General features: G+C 37.4%; 1 protein-coding gene across 8 annotated transcripts in view; it reads left to right on the top strand.

Annotated features, from left to right (window-relative positions):
• The window catches only part of relch (RAB11 binding and LisH domain, coiled-coil and HEAT repeat containing), a 65,582-nt gene that overhangs the window by 14,418 nt on the left and 35,329 nt on the right, over positions 1-15,835 (top strand). For 5 of the 8 annotated variants that reach the window (XM_049485741.1, XM_049485735.1, XM_049485734.1 and 2 more), the window contains 9 exons: positions 2,218-2,307; positions 7,344-7,415; positions 8,243-8,298; positions 8,412-8,525; positions 8,674-8,868; positions 9,349-9,440; positions 9,841-10,149; positions 12,497-12,572; positions 14,151-14,246. In XM_049485741.1, coding sequence (XP_049341698.1) covers positions 2,218-2,307; positions 7,344-7,415; positions 8,243-8,298; positions 8,412-8,525; positions 8,674-8,868; positions 9,349-9,440; positions 9,841-10,149; positions 12,497-12,572; positions 14,151-14,246 — 1,100 coding nt within the window. Of the gene's footprint in view, positions 1-2,217; positions 2,308-7,343; positions 7,416-8,242; positions 8,299-8,411; positions 8,526-8,673; positions 8,869-9,348; positions 9,441-9,840; positions 10,150-12,496; positions 12,573-14,150; positions 14,247-14,494; positions 14,514-15,835 lie in introns of those variants that run through there. The other 3 variants (XM_049485746.1, XM_049485759.1, XM_049485768.1) reach the window with 3 other exon arrangements.

The raw sequence follows: 15,835 nt of genomic DNA, 5'->3' as shown, positions 1-15,835 counted from the left end.
GGCAACGTCATGCTTTGGGGCTGTTTCTCTGCAAAGGGCCATTTATTGTGAGGTTTTTAGTGCAAACCTCCTTCCATCAGCAAGGGCATTGAAGATGAAATGTGGTTGGGTCTTTCAGCATGACAATGATCCCAAGCACACTGCCAGGGCAACAAAGGAGTGGCTTCGTAAAAGGCATTTCAAGGTCCTGGAGTGGCCTAGCCAGTCCCCAGATCTCAACCTCATAGAAAACATTTGGAGGGAGTTAAAAGTCCTTGTTGCCTGCCGACAGCCCCAAAACATCACTGTTCTAGAGGAGATCTGCATAGAGGAATGGGCCAACATACCAGCAACGGTGTGTCCCAACGTTGTAAAGACTTACAGAAAACGATTGACCTCTGTCATTGCCAACAAAGTATATATAACAAAGTATTGAGATTAACTTTTGTTATTGACCAAATAGTTATTTTCCACCATTATTTGCAAAAACCTCTTTAAAATTTGATTTTCTGAATTACAGACCTCTCTCATCTTTTTAAGTGGGAGAACTTGCACAATTGGTGACTGACTAAATACATTTTCCCCCACGGTACATCGTTAAAAGCTCTTCTTTGTGTCTTATTATTGTAAGTGGATTGTACTGTATGTGGTGCCACTGGCAAACGCAGCAGCAAATCTGTTGGTGTATTTGAGTTGACTCTGCCGGGAGTGATTGCTATTCAAGTCACACCCAGAGACAGACTTGGTGCTTTAAGGGCATGCCCGCTGTTCTATTTCTTATCACCACTCCACTGAAGCAGACAGAGATAAACATTTAGATCCTATTTGCACTTTCACAAGTCAGGTCCTCAATTGCCTCCAGTTTTACAAGTTGGGCCACTGGCCATACGTCTTCCTCATCCAACAAGAAACCAAGACATTTGTAGCCGATATTCATTCTGAAACAGATCATTTATGCCACTAAGCTCCCAAGGCAAAAAGAAGCCTGGCGTATCGATGGCCATTTCCGGGTTCACTCTGCAAGTCTGTGTGATATGTGACCATGTGACTGGCTGCATTCTTGCCAAAGGTTCGGGTTCAGCTTCAGTCATGTGATTTGTACTTGTTAGACTGCGATGAATAAAGTACTAAGACCGTTTACAGTTTTTTATACCAGTAATGTTGATTTTGTTTTAATATCAGTTATATTTAATTTTAATATATTCTCTATGATACTTTTCCATGCCAAAGTAACAAAAATATTATTTTAAATCAATTACATGTTGATATGTGTATGATTTTAAAGTTCTTGGCAGGTTGTTTACTATTAAGGTCTAATTTGCCGTTAACTTTAAAGCAGCATTCTTTAAGATTGCTTTTTTATTTGAAATAAGTAATATTTTTTAGTGGGGAAGAGATAAAATATTCAGATAAATAGCATCAGTGTGCTTCTTTGACCATCCCTGTAAAGTCAAATATATTCGTTCTATATCCGTGTGGTCTGGTAGGTCCTGGGAGTGTTTCTGGCCATGACAACTTTTGCTGGTTAACTGCTGATATGAAGACTAATGCAAACATAACAGAATTGCAAACTTAGTCCTTGTCTGCTCATTAGCACATTATATAGGTTTCATCATCACATCCTAAAAAGTCATGTGCAATTCTGAAGTTTTGGCAGAAAAAATGCAAAATAATCTGTTTCCATTTACTAATAAACAAGCAAAATTGGAAATTTGATTTGGGGCTTGATGCGTCATAATTTATTCAAAAAGCCCTTCTGTTTAACTTTTCCTCATTTTGGCCTTAGCAATATTCTTACTTTTACACCTCATTCTAGCACATTTTGTATTGTGGCCTTCTTCCATTCAGGTTTTAATCGGCATTTTGAAAATAGGCAAAACTGAGTGGATGGAAAACCCTCTATTTTCAAACCAAAAAACAGAATTAAAACTGAAGAGAGCTAGCAAGCTAAAAGTGATCACTAGATTTCATCCACTCTTTAACTGTACAAGTTATTTTCTACATGCTTGATACTAGAGATATATGCACAAACCTTTCTTACTTAATTTAGAGACTGTCTTTTTAAATAAAAAATAAAAGAAGCACTAAGAGAACAATGTTTTAATTCTAGAGTTATGTACACATAGCAGAAGCAGGGCTGGCCTGGATACTATTTTGTTGATTTGGGGTTTGATGATGGGCAGATAAGAAGATGAATGAATGACTAAGTAAATAATTTTTTTGTTGTTGTCTTTATAGACCGGGCCGGCAGTATCAGCACCCTGGACTCTCTGGATTTCACACGCTACTCTGATGACGGGAACAGAGAGTCGGACGAGCGGGTGGCAGGTAAGCAGAACTTCTTGTGCTGTGATAATGGTGCAGTTGAAGAGAAAAAGAAAAGTTAAGACAGGCTGGTTATCAGAAACCACAGACGATGGCTGGAGCTTAAAGGTTTTCATGGTCTTTTCCTCTCCTGAAGATTGTTAATGAATTGAGTAACTGGTCACAGCAAAGAAAACATTTTCACGTTCTTTCTGCATTTTCTGTGGCAAATATCTTGTTTTTAAAAGTCTAATGCCTCAAATCTTAGTATCTCTCGCTGGATAGATTAAGTAAATAGATTAGGTGTGCCTAGGAGATGAAATATAGGGCCTAGTTTGGCTAAAAATCCAGGAACTGCAAAGCTAAACTGCCTATTAACTAAGAGAGGTTTATATCTTACTGGTTAGCAAACTGCACATCTAAATGCCTGAAAGGGCTAATAAACAGGCTTGCTTATGTCTGCTTGGGATTACTTTGAGAACATAATGTGGTTTAAGTGTTCAGTTTAGATGTTCAATTTGAATGATGATAGCCTTGGGGGTGGGGGGTTTCTCCCACATTATGATGCTGCCTTTTTATGAATCCGTTGCTATCATCAGTGCGAGCGGTAAAACCTCCTAGCCAGTTCGCTGAGAATATTACAGGCTGACAAGGGAGAAATCAGTCAGAGATCCACGTGATCTCTGTAGTGGTGCATGATGATGAGGCCATTACCAGTTTGCCTCACTGAGCACATTCATCAGGCCAGCTAAATGAGCTCATTCTTTGAAGATCAGGAGTAGAAATGCGAGAATAACAACCTAAAGATATTTCCCCTAAAACACTTCTGAAATAATTCAGATTTCATTTGTTTCAAATAACCAAAACTATTTATTTTGCTTTATTTAATTTTTTTTTAATAGTAAGGTTTTTCTTGCTGTTGTTTATAGAATTATAACTTAAAATTTAAATAAATTCTACTGGAGTGATACCACTGACTTTTAAACATGTCTCCTTAATTTAGTTGAAAAAAAATGACTAGCTTGGATTTCTTCACAGTGGTGGTGGTGAATATAACTTGGTTTATATAATACAAACAAGGGTTGCCATGACTACAAGACAAATATAGTCATTTTTATTTACTACCACCAGTAAACCTACACTTCCTGAGATTTTTAGAGCTTTCATAAGCATGCAATGCAGCAAATGTGAAGCTTTAGAGTGTTTCACACCACAAACACTATAAATACATTTATTTATATTTTAGTTGAATTATGCAAAAAATGTAAAATAAGTGAAACCTCTATAGGCCAAATAATAAACTTTGGATTTTGAATATTAACCCCCTTTATTTAATAAATAAAAACTGTGTAGTAAAGCTGTGGTTCACATCAGATTCAGACTTGGTTATATTAGAACCAAAATCTCCACATCCCCAATTTCCAGTGGTACACTGACCAGCATAATCAGAATATGTTAGCACATTTATGTTACAGGCCTTGACCACGCACAGTGTGAGCACTAGTGTTGGAAATGTACTGAAATGCACTTTAAGGGCTTTTATTTTTTGGGTTATGCTTACAAATGTTCAATTTCTAGCCAGTTATGCCATATATAACTAATGTTGGGAGGTATTGATATAGTTCACTAATGCAAAATTTCATAATTGGTTGATGTTTATCATTAGAAAGGTAATAAACTCATGCTTTCTAAGAGCATGTTTCACAAATCTGTTGGCTCATAATAGGTCTGTTTTCATTTATTAGATGTTACACAATAAAGGAGAATCTTTAAGAAATTGTACATGCTAACAGCACATTTTAGCAGAGTGTAGTAATGTCACTTACCAGTATATATCACACAGCACTTGGTATACAACTATATATATATATATATATATATATATATATATATATATATATATATATATATATATATATATATATATATATATGCATTGTATTGAGTTAAAAGATTTGTGTAGCTCCACTCACAAAATATTTTTAATTATGATGGATTGGAGTTTTAGATGCAGTGTTTATTACTTTATAACTAGTAAAATAATCTCACAAGTTTGAAACGTTTAGCACATTCTGAACCTCGCAGCAGAGAAAGACGTCTTTTATGCAAATTAGAGATTTAGTATTTTATAATCAGAGGAGTCTCTGGTTCGTTAGCTGATGACTGTAGCCCTGGCTGTCTGACCTGGGGTTTTCTGGCTTTCTGATGGGTCTGAACACCAGTACTCCTCTCCCACTTCTTTTGCTTGTGTTTAAGTTTTGCCATTCGTTTAAATCTTGCATCCTGTGCCCTCGCGATCTGCAGCAACAGTGTTAACTCAAAACCCCCCTTCTTTCTGTTTCTTTATTATTTTTTTCTTTCTTTCTTTTTTACTTTCTTATTTATTACTTTGTTTATTGTTCTTAATATTCTTTCTTTTATTTTCTGTTCTTTATTTTCCTTTATATATACTTTATTTTATGCCCTTTTCCTCTGTCTATTTTTCTTTGCATTATGTTTTATACACCTTGTTGCTGTCGTGCAAAAACCTTGTCATTTCAATATGGCAGTTGTTTTAACATGGATTCATGATACATTGGATAGTAGAAAAGCTTTACCTAAATAAAAAATACAATTATTTATATATTTTTTCTTGTATAAAATCCCTTTTTTTAAATGAAGTTTTTTTTTTTTTTTATGAAATGAAGTTTTGGTTTGACAGCAACAATATATTAGTATATATTGAGATCCTGTTCTGTTGTTCTGAGGAAATTTAACTTGTAGGAGTGTTAAATCCCACTGGGTGTTGTCTGCAGATCACCTGTGCACAGGCATGTACAGTGTCTTCTGCTCTCCATGCTTTTCTTCCCTGTGTCTTTCTCAGGCAGGGCCGCTGTAGCAGGATTGCTGCAGGCTTTCACGAACTGCATTGTTTTCAACCTTTTCTGAGCAAACAGCCCTAAATCATCATGTAGAAACAGTCACTGTGAGCAGTGCTCAATTACTCTGCTTTTAATTGAGGCACAGTGTTGCTGACCAGCTGAAGAGAATCAGATGAGACAATCTTGGCTTTATCTTCATACACAATATTTAAATGTATAGGTTTATAAAGCAGTTGGATTTGTTGGTCCTAATTTAACATGTGGATGTGCTCTACCTACTTTTGTATTATTTTTAATAATAAGGCTAGCTTTTTAAAATGTGAACATTCAGGCGATTCTGTAAAGCTTGTTCAACCTAGCAATTAAGAACAAAGTTTGTGGATAGAGCACAGGTCCTTAAAATAAAAATGTATTAAAATTGAAAAGGTTATTTACCTAACATTGAGGCCTCTGAAACGTATTGTAACAAAATCAATGAAGTGGATAGAACTCTCATAAAAATAAAGGTGCAACAATTGGTTGTTTGAGCAATGGAAGAGCCATGGGGGAACCATTTTTAGATCCACAAAAGATCAGCTGGTAAAGAACCTCCAAAAACCAGGGACTGGAACCTCCAAAAACTTTTTTGCCACACCAATCAGCGTGTTTAGCTACAATGTGGACATTGGATGGTGCTCTGTTTGCATTAGTTAAATGAAAAATAACATTCAGTATAAGTTATAATGCTTGTTACCTCTTTACTATCTCTTCACAAACTCTCTTATATCCTGCACAGCTTGTAGCTTTTTACTGGGAAAGTAATAGTAACATTAGCTTATGTAGGTAGGCAACATGGGTAGCTAGGTTAAATTAGCTAACTAACTTAAACTTAGTTATATAGCTAACTACCTTAGCCTTAATTAGATAGCTAACTAACTAAACCTTAATTAGCCAGCTAACTAACTAACTTAGTCTTAATTGGATAGCTAACTTATTTAGCCTTAATTAGATAGCTCGCTAATTAACTTAGCCTAATTAGATAGTTAGCTAACTAACTAAACCTTAATTAGACAACTAACTATCTTAGTCTTAATTAGATAGCTAGCTAACTAACTTAGCCCTAATTAGATAACTAAACCTTAATTAGCTAACTAATTAACAGCCTTAATTAGATAGCTAACTAACTAAACCTTAATTAGATAACTAGCCAACTAACCTAGCTTTAATTAGATAGCTAGCTAACCAACTAAATTTTAATTAGATGGCTAACTAACTTAGCATTAATTAGATAGTTACTTAGAATGGCATTTACTGTGTAAATTACACTCACATCTGACTTGAGTAACAAAGCTGAGGTACAAGCATGATCAGAATAGCACTGCTGAGGAACATTAGGAATGTTCTGAGAAATGAATGACTAGAGTAGCACTGCTGAAGTAATTTCAGGATTACAATAGCACTGCAGAGATAAATATATTGTGCTTTGTTTGGTATGTCTTCCGGAATATAAAAAAAATAATCTATAAATATTTTTTAATTGAAGTTTTGTAATTGCTTTACAAAACTGACAACATTCCCAATTTATTTGAAAAACACACACAGGCTATAAAATGCATTAATTGGTGAACAAATGGGAATGGAAACATAAATGGAAACCTGTGAAAAAAAATATGTCCTGTATTTGGTGTTCAGCCAAATGTTTTTAGCAGTGTTTAAGCTGCTTGCTTTAAAACTTCGTCAACACACATCTCTCTTACAGAAATGGTTCCTGTGTGGCATTGCTCAAAGAATCAATTGTATCACTTTTATTTGTTAGAGAAGCTCTGAGAAAGATGTGGAATTGGGTTCATTTAAATTGCAAATTTTTACTAATACTCCAAACTACTTTACTGACATTCTGTTGCTGTAAAATCCTGGGTCAGACAGCAGATTACTCTCATTCAAAGAATACAAAAATGCCAGCCATCCCAGCAATCTCTGCTGCATGCGTTCATTAGATCCATAGTGTGCATGTCCCTGTTTCGGTTCTGCCTCAGTTTTCTTACGAAACTTTGTCGTTTTTTCTTTCCTCGTCTTTGTCTTTGGTTTTTCATGCCCATTCTTTGTTCTGTTGTTTTTGTGTTTTGTTTTGGTTGGACCCTTCTCTTGGTTGGATGCCTGTGTGTGTGCGTGTGTGTGCGTGTTTGTGTGTGCGTGTTGACCCACCCCCCTTCGGTCCAGTTTTGGAGTTTGAACTACGGAAAGCCAAGGAGACCATTCAGGCTCTGCGCACCAACCTGACTCAGGCTGCAGGTGGCGTACTTTACAGTTTCACAGTCCTATTCCTTTATTCCTACACTCCTATACTCTCATATTATTACACTGCTGTATTACTGTACTGCTGCACCACTGCCATACAGCTACAGGACCACCATAATCTACCTGTTCACACACTGACTTTCATATTCTCTCTCTCACTCTCTCTCTCTCTCTCTCTCTCTCTCACTCTCTCTCTCTCTCTCTCTCTCTCTCTCTCTCTCTTTATCTCTCTCTTTCGCACTACTGTGCTCTCCCCTTGTCTCTCTTTCTCTTGCTCTCTTTCTTCATTTCTCTTTCTGTTTCTCTCTTTTTTACTCTCATTTCACCCTTTTCATTCATCTTCTCTGTATTTTTGTTATGGTCTCTCTTTTATTTCTCTTAAGCTTTCCTTCTTTTCTTTCTCCATCCTACTCTATTTCTTTTTCTATCACACTTTCTCTCGTTTTTTTGTTTTTGTTTCTTTCCTGGTACATATATTTGTCATTTTTCCTTCTTTTAACTCTACCACTTGTTTTTCTCTTTTTACATTTACACTCTTATATTCATCTTGTCTCTCTTGTACTTTCTGTTTCATCTATCCATCTCTCTCTTTCTCTTATACTATCGTTTTCTTTCTTTCTTTATCTTTTTTTTTCTTTCATTATCTGTCTCTCTTCATCTGTAACTCTACACTTCATCTATTTTCATCTCTTTTTTTGTCTCACCAACTATCATTTCCTTTCTTTATTTATTTTTCATTTATTTTATTCTCTCTCTCTTTCTCTTTCTCTTTATCTCTCTCTCGCTCTCGCTTGCTCGCTCTCTCTCTATCTGTCTCTCAGAATGTGAAATTCCCTCCCAGGAGCGCAAAAACTACAAATCCAGTCCTGAAATTCAGGTTTGACTTCTCTTTTTTATGTTAACAGGATTTTTTTAACCATAATATTATATTGTCTCCAGATTCAGTTATGGTAAATTCTGTTTTAATTGATTGTTTATTTGCGATTTCAGGAACCCATCCGCCCTCTTGAGAAACGAGCCTTAAATTTTTTAGTGAATGAATATTTATTAAAAAATGAATACAAACTGTCGTCCATCACCTTCTCAGATGAAAACGATGATCAGGTACATCTTCAGGTCCTATCTCTTACATGTTAAAGGCTTTCTGCAGAACTGCTGCAGTGTGGGTGTATGTTTATTTGGTGTGGGGGCAGGATTTTGAGTGTTTGTGACCGGTGTGTGTGTGTGTGTGTGTCCTTGCATGCGCACACAGGATTTTGAGTTGTGGGATGACGTCGGCCTAAACATTCCAAAGCCCCCGGACCTGCTGCAGCTCTACAGAAACTGCGGCAGCAGCAGCCATCCGTCTCATAGAGAAACAGCGGACGCAGCAGTGGGTGTGGACGCTAGCGACCTGCCTGGGGACTACATTGCCCAGGAGGCTGTGCAAAAAACAGAGACCATACAGGTATTTAAACTGAGACAGTTATTACTGTTTGATGGGCTTTTCAGGATTAGCATCTCAAGCCTTAAGCTGAGGGTGGGGAGCTCTAGCACAGATCAATTGTGTGGGTTTTTTTTTTTCAGGTACACACGCCTCATTTACCTTGTGTTTTAATGGTCAGATTTAGTGGTCACAAAACTGTACTGACCTGTGACCTTTAGTTCTAAAACCCTACTTTATTTAACTTGCCAAGAACACACTGAACCGTTGTCTGCACCTACCAATTTTTTTTTATAATAAAGGAATTTGACAATTCATGTAATGCACCTTGTAATAATTGTCAATCAGTAAATAATGTATATTGAAACATTGAAAATATTGTGTTTAATATCACCATTAATTAATTTTTTATCATGATATCTGTTCTTCTACACATACACATCCTTGCACTCACTCTCTCACTCACTGATTCATTCACACTATCTCTTTCCCTCTCTCTCTCAGCAGAAGGAGGTGGTGCAGGAGCTGGAGTATCAGATCAGTTTGCTAAATAGTGAAAAACAGAGTCTGGCTGAACAGATAAGGAAATTACAGAGGTGAGTTACAATCTGGCTTTATGATTTACATACTTTTCTTTGGGCCTCAATCTCACTTCTTTTTGTCATGTGTGTGAATTTATGAATTAGTATGTGTGCACATTTGTTTTAGGGGAGTCTTGCCATTTATAGTAGCTCAAATTACATCCTACATCCAGCAATGTAATACTATATATTACTATATACAGTACATATGTACAAATATTATTTTTATATTGTATTATATTGAGAACTTTATTACTTATTTTCAAACTGATGCTAATGTACATATATTGACATACTTTGCTGTCATATTAAATAAAAGTGTATGAAGCATATTGGCCCTTTAAGTAGTTGTATGTTTGTTGTGTTTCTCTAAAGTAGTCAATCTAAATCCCTCTTTGGTTTATATGATTTGCAGTGAGATCCAGGATCTCCAGAGGAATGTATCGTCTCCTTTAAAAGCTTCAGTGGAGTGTGGGGACACTAAAACTGGGCTCCAGTGCGAGAGGAGTCTGGATAATGGGCAGTATCTGGACATACGGGGGGTCACAGAGACAGACTCTGCTACGGAACCTAACTCAAACACTACCACCAGCACTAACACTTCTACTGCTACTGCTACTGACCACACTGCTGAAAACTCATCGCCATCCACACAACCGCACAGCAAATTTAAAAGCCCCCGCCAGCACAGCAAAGGGCCTGTGAAGTTCGACCAGCCCAACAGGTGACGCTCATTTGCTTCATTACACTCAACACTGTGGTTACAGATTACAGGTTACAGCCTTGTTAGAGCATCTGCCTGAGAGCAACCTCATGCTGGGTGATGCTTTTAACAGGCTGCTTTTGCCTGTCTAATGCTGCATCATTTACTTAAGTGCTGTTTTATTGTTTATAGGCCTAACATATAAAAGCAAGCGTTGATTTGTCCAATTAAGGTAGTTAATAAACAACCAGCACAGCTAGTTTATTACTATGTGCTTCAAGAATGAATGCTGTGTATTGTCAAGAACCAAGTGATATGATCTGTATCACAATGCTTGGGTTGCTATTTGGTATATACTTGAATATATTGAGATATTTTTAGCAGGATGATTAAAAATGAAAAATGTTGTCAGAGAGAAGTACAAAGATCACAATTATATTCATAAATCTAATTTAAAATGTACTTTTTATGGGCGCCGAAGCGGTCTAATGCGCTGCCACTATGAGCGGGAGTTCGCAGGTTCGAACCCCAGCTCATGCAGCTTTGCCATCAGCTGCCGGTGCTCAGAGGGAGCAAAATTGGCTCTGCTCCCTCCGGGTGGGTAGATGGCGCTTTCTCCCCATCACACTTAAGGTGGCGCCAGGCGGCACGAGGCGTCTGTGAGCAGATGAATCGGAACCTAGCCACTGTGCTTTCCTCCGAGCGCGCTAGCTGCTCAGGCAATGATTCATCCGCAGCAGCTCGAAAAAAGGGGTGATTGACTTCACACGTGTCGGAGGAGGCGTGCGCTCGTCTGCATCCTCCAAGGGTCACGGGCGTCACCGGTGATGGGGACGCACAAAGGGGTGGGACAATTGGATATCCAAATTGGGAGAAAATGGGGAAAAATCTGAAAGGAAAAAAAAAAATGTACTTTTTATGCAGTCAGAATAAGGGGTGAACCACTGTCTGACACAAATCTCTTAATCTAAAATATAAATTAATTTTAAAAAATTGGCACTGTTTTTAAGAATCTATATAACATGGCAAAAAGTTATATTGCGATACTGTAGTATACAAAATGTTTTTCAGTCATGAAGGCAAGTAAAATAAAATATCTCACAAAATTAAAGAAAACTGATTTATGTCAATATGGGTATTCAATTGGAGCTCAATTGTAAGAAGGGCTTAATTGTAAGCAACAATATCAGTAATCTCTAGACCAATTTAACACATTCATTCTAGCTGTCTTATAAAAACTAAATAATTTTCTTTGCTGCTTGTGGTTTGTTTTTGGCTTATTAATGGAAACCATGCTGTATGGTTAAACTTTGAGAAATGTTGGTAAAAGCTCCTCAGTAGAAAGGCTGCCTGCGTGTTTGTGTGAGCAGTGGTGCTGTATTACAGCAATAAGCCACGAAAGCCCAAGCATTACAGTGAGTTTATCTTGATTAAAGAGTGATGCAAGACATGCTGAGTTAAACCCCAGGCCAGTCTGTCTAATGGCTACAGCTTTCAACCAGGATCAGCATATCATGCTTGTTATATGATGACCTTGAACCACAGTACCCATAATTCAGTGTTCTTCAGGTGGGTTCTGAGTTTTAAAGGTCCCATTAGTGACAGAGGACCATGAATAAAAAATGTACAATTTATAGTTTAAAAACGTACCAAAATCAGCAGCTGCTTCCCTTTCAGGTTCACTTTAACAGTTCATTTATATACAAATAAACACACTGAATTAATGGACTTCAGCATGAAGTTTATGAAAACAGACTGTTCAGAAGAACGTTGTAGGAAGGTATGAAACAGATAATGGAAGTCATAAACTCATCTTCACAGTTTAATTTGTTGCTGTGTTTTACCAAACAGGCACTGAGAAGATGTGAAGTGAAGTCTTATTTAAACCTTAATAATTTTTTTTTTTTTTTGCTCTTGATTGTTAAAGTGAGTGGATCACCAGGGCCAGATCCACAGAGAATCAGATGACTCTGATAAGGTATTAAAAAGGTCTCAGAACAATTAGAAACCATGTGTTCCATTGTCTGGAAAATATTTATTTACAAATTAAGCTGTCAAACATTTCCTTGTGTGTTTGTCCAAAAAACACTTGATTACCACAAGGTGTCAGTGTTGCACTAAGCGAGTTAGAGTCTGAGTCTGTTTAAAGTCTGGCTTTGTTGAAATAAGGCCCTCTGCTGACAGGAAGAGAATATTCCATACATCATCACTTTGCATATCCGCTCACTAATTACACACAGGAGGACAATTCCCTTTCATCGTCATAAACCACATACACACACACACACATCAGCACTTTGGCAGTTTTTGCTCCATGGTGGCTAGCAGGCAGATAAGACAACTAAAATGTGTGTTTTGTTCTTTTCAGACAACTGTCTCCGGCCTTCCACCAAGCACTTTTGTCCTTCTGTCGAATGTCTGCTGACAGCAGGCTTGGCTCAGAGGTGAGGCTACTCTGGTTACACACATACACACACACACACACACACACAGACACACATTTAAACAGACCCACAGAGTAAATTTGCTCAAAACACTACCTGACATGGCTATTATTGGGCAGTCGTGCAAGGGCGTCACACCTCAGTCGAGGAAATGGTGAGAAATGTAATTTAATCCTGATGTCATTTTTCCTCCAGTTAGAAGGAATGCATTTAATGGACTCCTCAGATGGCAAAAGTGTGTATTGAGCAGCTTGTACAGCTTGTCAAAAGCCTGTGATCAAAAGGCAGTTTAGGTAACGTGATTATTGTGTTTTTCCAGCAGAGGGCCTACTTAAAACATTTTTGAAAGAAATTGAAAGAAATGGGAGTGTGTTGTCTTGCAGGAGCTCCTTTGTGCATTCAGTGTAGAGCTTTATCCAGGCCTGAAATGTTAAGCTGACCTGAGCTCATGAAAGTATTTGAACATTTGTCCAAACATGACCAAACCCTAGTCGAGTCCCATCAGGTGTGGACAAGTATTTCTGGCATGAACATGGGCCCCAGTGTACACTTTGTGTTAACAAGTGCCTTGAGTGATCAAATCAAAAGTGGTCATTTGTGGAATGCAGCATGGCCGGCCACGTTTCGTGACCCCCTCTTTAAATATTGATTAGCGGTTGGTGTGTTGTAGTGTAGTGGGTAATAAGAATGCATTTACCTGGGCTGTGTGTGGCTGGGAAACATTCCCAACACTAGATTTGCCCAACTGTGTAACGTGATTCAAAATGTACAGTATGTTGCCCTAAATGTAAGTTGTCTATGGAGACAAAATTGGGCTTAAGAAAAAAATAATGTACAGAGTTTAATCTTACTCAAAAATAAAGTAGAGCCTAATGTCTTCCACATGTGTGTACAATATGGACAAAAGTATTGGGATACATTCTCATTCATTGTTTCTACTGAAATAATGGGTATTAAAAAGAGTGCATCCTGGATTTGTTGGAGTAACTGTCTCTACTCTCCAGGCAAAAAAAACTGTACTAGATTTTAAATTTTTTTACTATTAATTTAAGGCAATACTATTGTATTCAATGACAAGAACATTGATAAGGTCAAGATGCTGGATGAACCAAAAGTATTGGATGGATCACCATCATCACAGAGAAAACAGTTCCAGTGCTCCACCACTCCACACACTGTGTGTGTATTAACAATAAGGCCAACTTAATGTTCATGAATGCATTAACTGAAAGGTGTGCCAACAAGCATACTATACAATAGCTTGTGTGGGGTTTGCTGGTAAATATTCTTTCGGTGTAGTTTTGAGGCTCTGTCTAGATGCTCATTACAAATAAAACACCACCATGCCATTGAGGTGTCACCACAGTTAGTAAATTCTCATTTTGATGCACAGGCATAAGGAAGAGAAGCATGTAGTTGAGAAGCATAATTTTCCATACATAGATCAACCGTTTAGACTTCTTTGTATCGTAGTTGTATAATTCATTCAACATGTACACAAAACATGTTGAATTTAGACACGACTTTCTTACTTTAAGAGTGAGACTTGTGTACTAAAGTAAAGTCTTGCTTCATCAGGTGTCCCGTATCGCGGACAGTGAGGAGAGTGTGATGCTGATGCTGGGCCGCTGTCTCCCTCACATCGTCCCTAACGTCCTGCTGGCCAAGCGTGAGGTAAGCATCCCACACCATGCCGTCTCTAAACACCCCCACTCCCCCCAAGCTCCATCAGCCGCACTGCCTGCGCCTCTGTCAGCCTTCTGCTCTCTTCAGTTTGAATTCAGCTCTGACTGGACTGTGTTTTTTTTCACCAATACTCATCTCTTATCCCCTCCCCTCCACTTCTGTGTCCTTTTGTTTTTCACGTTCGCTCATTTATTCTGCGGCTTTGGTGCATGCCTCTCTCTGCTCCGTTAGAGAATGGTTGTGCATCTGTGCCAGGTGAGTGGAACACATCTGCACGCTACTACACCAACCCTGCTCCCCTCCCTGTGTGTGTGTGTGTGTGTGTGTGCGTGTGTGTGTGTGGTTCTGAGAGAGAGTGCGCCTGCAGACCTTTCCATTGCCTTGGCTTCCCTTTGGCTGAAATAGTGTGTTTGAATTGTCAGTTTTGTCCGATTTTTTTTTTGATTGACAATTTTTATTGAGCTTTTTTGTTTCAGACAAAACATAAATATGGTTTGACAAAGAAAGGATAATAATATAAAAATATTCAATCACATCAACAGAAACAGTCCAGCTGGAGAAAGAAGACAGTAGCAAAAAACAAATGCTCACCAAAAGTCTAGGAATTTCCCCCGTTTACCATAATATTGGTCCAATCCGTTTAGTAATTTGAATTAAAGTTTTTATAAGCTGCTACATTCCCAAGTTCCAACAGCCCAGTTTGGTCAGTTTTATATTGTTATAACAAAAACAAAAATGTTAATAAATTAAAAAACTAGTTTTTTTTTATATCTAAGATATAAACACAGCATCGGGGGGTTGCATATTCAGTCGCTAGTAATGCCACAGCCATCTGTGGCCATCATGTAATGGAGTCGTTGCCAGTGGTTATGAACTGGACTAAATTGGTGGGACAGTCTGAGTGATAAAATGAATCCAATAAACAGTTAAATAATTTAAAAATAATAACCGCAGTAATCATAATGCAAATGTCACGTAACAGGAACTGGTGTGGTGTCCCATGATTTCGTCTGGTCTCATAGAAGCTACAAATGGTGCACTGACGTGGGATGTTTGTGTTTGACATCTCTTAATCAGTTCACATATAAAACAAGTCATCGTGTTTAAATTTGTTAAGTATCGTATTTAAATTTGTTAAATATCAATCTATCTGTGTTACATGCTAAACTAATATTGTAACAACATTTTTTATTTTTTTTATTTTATTAATTAATCAATAATTAATCATTATTCTTTCATCCATATATTCCAATTTTGAAGAGTACAATATCTTTGAAAGTAGTATATTGAATTTTAAACTCTACAAAATACAGTATATCAGTTTTCAACCAATGTCATTGGTCTTTCTTTGACTCCTATACTGTTCTCAAGCCTGCATTACCTGTTTTAGAATACCTGAGACGTGAATTTTTAACAGAATGGAATAATATAGTGATTAGGTCTGAGTTTGTGTAAAATGTGCAGACATTTACTCTAATAACGGTTGTTGTTCTAACTACCAACAGTGAAAATAGTTAGCCTACCTACAGTAAAATTACATTTTCATATCAGTCAGACCTTCCTGTCAGTGTAAAAAA

Source organism: Astyanax mexicanus, chromosome 1 (genome assembly GCF_023375975.1).
Source record: "Astyanax mexicanus isolate ESR-SI-001 chromosome 1, AstMex3_surface, whole genome shotgun sequence".
NCBI lineage: Eukaryota > Metazoa > Chordata > Actinopteri > Characiformes > Acestrorhamphidae > Astyanax > Astyanax mexicanus.
Note: the sequence above shows the minus strand (reverse complement) of the source record. Positions and strands in the feature narration are given on the sequence as shown.